Source organism: Dipodomys ordii, unplaced genomic scaffold, assembly GCF_000151885.1.
Source record: "Dipodomys ordii isolate 6190 unplaced genomic scaffold, Dord_2.0 Scaffold302, whole genome shotgun sequence".
NCBI lineage: Eukaryota > Metazoa > Chordata > Mammalia > Rodentia > Heteromyidae > Dipodomys > Dipodomys ordii.
In genome coordinates, this window is record NW_012267518.1 from 129,761 (window position 1) to 132,673 (window position 2,913).

At 43.6% G+C, this 2,913-nt stretch overlaps 1 protein-coding gene across 1 annotated transcript in view; it reads left to right on the top strand.

Annotated features, from left to right (window-relative positions):
• Positions 1-1,988: 1,988 nt before the first annotated feature.
• Gimap6 (GTPase, IMAP family member 6) overlaps positions 1,989-2,913 on the top strand; it is a 6,661-nt gene continuing 5,736 nt past the window's right edge. Inside the window, exon 1 of the mRNA XM_013036572.1 lies at positions 1,989-2,216. Coding sequence (XP_012892026.1) covers positions 2,052-2,216 — 165 coding nt within the window. The 5' untranslated portion in view covers positions 1,989-2,051. The remainder of the gene's footprint in view (positions 2,217-2,913) is intronic.

Here is a 2,913-nt window from a genome sequence, read left to right on the forward strand (position 1 = left end):
GTCTAATGACCAACTGCGAGTTTATCTGAGGATGTGCAGAAGAGCAATTAAGTCACATAAAGAAGAACGAAAGAGAAGAACAGGTGAAAAGGATAAGAAAGAAAGAAAAAAGATCAGAAGTTCAGTAGAGCTAAACAAAAAACAAAACAAAACAAAAACAAAAACAAAGAAAGAAAGAAAAACGCACACACACTTATACTGTTAAAATAAAATTCTAAGAGGAAAAAAATTACTAGAAAACAATTTTTTTTCAAAAAAGGTAAAAATTAAAGATTAAAAAAATTTTAGAAAAAAAGTTTTTAAATAAAAGGTACAACAACAAAAAAAAGTTCTTTGATTTTTTTGGGAGGGGTGGGAAAAATCCTGTGTCTCCCTTGTGTTCCTAACGAGCCTCTTGTTGGAGTCTCTGGTCTGCTTGTGTTCCTGTGGTTTGGTTGGTTACTTAAGTCAATTTATTTAAACTGGCAGAAAAATGCTCTGTGATCCTCCTCCCAGCTTAGTTCAATGGAAGGGAGTTCTGCTTTGAGTATCACAAAAGAGGGAGATGGATTTTTCCTCGAGTTTGGAGGTGCTGTGATGAGGCTAGGTTCTGGGTAGATTTGAGGACTTTCAGCAAACAGTAGCTTTTCTCGGGGGCTGGTTTGTGAGGAACTCACAGAGTCCAGCCTGGAGCCACTCTCAGGGTTTCTGTTTACTGAAATTCAATTGATTGTCGAGGCTGCTGTAGGCCTTGCCCGGTGTTTCTGGTCTCCCTCACTGGCCCACAGATATTGCTCCAATCCTGAATGGCTCTGGTACCAGCCCATCTCCATGTCAGTCTGCCCCCTGTGCTCCAGAGGTCTCTATTGGATTGGTAGGTAGCTGGGGGTCAGGCGGGGGAACGCTCCGGGCTTGGCATCATGGAGACTGTGGTGATGGAAGAGTCTGGGTGTGACCCTGGTGTCTGTGCCACATCGTACCATGCGGTAATTCCAGGTGCTTCACAGCCAACTTCCCTCTCCAATTTAAAGAACATACATTCCCAAGGCTCTGAAGAGTTAACCACCTGGGGTAGCACTGTCCAGAAAGAAATCACTCTTTACCTGACTTATGTAATCGTAACCCCTCTGAACATCACCTTTTTTTAAGAATTAAGCAACTCAAAATCCAAAGTGGAGGTATGGGGCTCAAACTGGTTGAGCACCAGTGTTGAGAGGGGGGAAAATGCTGAAATAGTGCACAGGCCCTCAGTTCAAGTCCCATGATCAAAAAAACAAAAGTGCATTTAGGAAGAATTTATTGATTGTTTTGTGACACAGAGCTTTTCATTCAAGTATACTTCGACAGTTTTTATGGCTGTATGCCTGTGTCTATCAGTAGTACTTTCTTCTTTTTTCATCTTTTAAGGCTTTTATTGAAGACAAAACACATTGCAAAAAAGGTCATGTATAATTTCATAGTTCAGTGAGTTGTCACATATTGAATGCCATTAAGCAACCAGAATTCAGACACAGAATTAGGACATTGTTAGCCTCACCAGAAGTGCCTTGTTGCTGGCCAGTCTGATGGCGTTAGCCAGATTTCTATAGTGTAGATCAATTAACTTGTTTGTGCTATAACGCAATGGCTCACACACTGTAAGACGTAGACTGTTACCTTGTTTCTTTGTACATACTGTGAGCCTCGAGCAGTTTCCATACTGCAATATCTAGCTATCAACGGTTATACCCTATTAGGGGGAGTACACACCAGTTCATTTGGATTTTATTAATAGACTTTGTGTTTCTTGCAGATTATTGATGAGAAGGAGGAGAAAGAGAGAACAGAATACAAACAGCATTTGGAATAACAGTCATTGAGAACGTCCCAAAATTAATGACAGATGCCAAATCACGGACATAGGAAGCATGAAGATAATAAGTAGAACACTACAGGAGACACAGAATGTTCCATTGCAGCAAACTGAAGAGAAAGAGAAAATCTTCAAAAAAAAATTCTGCCAGGTGAAGGCAGTTCTAGAGCAGGGATCACATTTGTCAGGAAGCCTCAAGCAAAGCTCGTCCTTGTCCTCCATGAGTTCGTATTTCTTGGAAACTTTGGTCTGGCTCTTCCGTTCTCTCCCAGGGGTAGACTATGTTGTGTCAGCCCCACAGGAAGAGCCAGGGAATTCGGAGGATCGTGTGGCACCAGGACACCAAAAATATGGTCGTTCCTCTTGCCTGTCTACAATCCCAGTGGTAAGTCTGAGTGTGTGCATGTGTGTATTGCATTTGTGTGTGGAAGTATTTTCATGTGTGTGTATGTGTGTCATACCAAGTTTGAGTGTGCTTGAGTGTGTATTTGTGTGTGGGGTATATGTGTGGGCTGCATATGGGTGCTGGTTAGTGTATGCCCATGTGAGTGTGTGCTTCTGTGTGTTCACAGGTGTGTATGTGTGTGCATGGTGCACGTTAACTATGTGTTGTGTTCGTGTGTCTAGTGTTTGTGGTGTGATGGAGTGACCCTCACAGAGAAATCAGGAGAACCCCGGTGGCAAATTCAACGCTTAACATTAGAGGAGACCTTTCTGTGATTTTGGCTTCCAGGGAAGGTTCTGTTGCTGTGGTCTTACTTTCTTGCAGTGCTAGAGATCAAGCCCAGGGTCTTGGGCAAGCTGGGCAAATGCTCTACTAGTGAGCCACAGCCCTCACCAGATGTTCTATTTTCTTCCTGAGCAGCACAAGAACGATCATGTCTGCTCCAACTTCTAAGCTGGAGACAAAGTGTGAGAGGGGGTGAGGTGCTGCTCAGGGTGGGGCCTTGTGGGCATGGACGCATTCTCCAGCTGTGCCAGGGCACAGTGCCACATCTCTGCATACTGCTCCCACAGGCCGCAGGTGCCTCACTGTCCTCAGCCTTGTCTACCCACCATGGTTTTCCTTCCTTCTAAAGGAA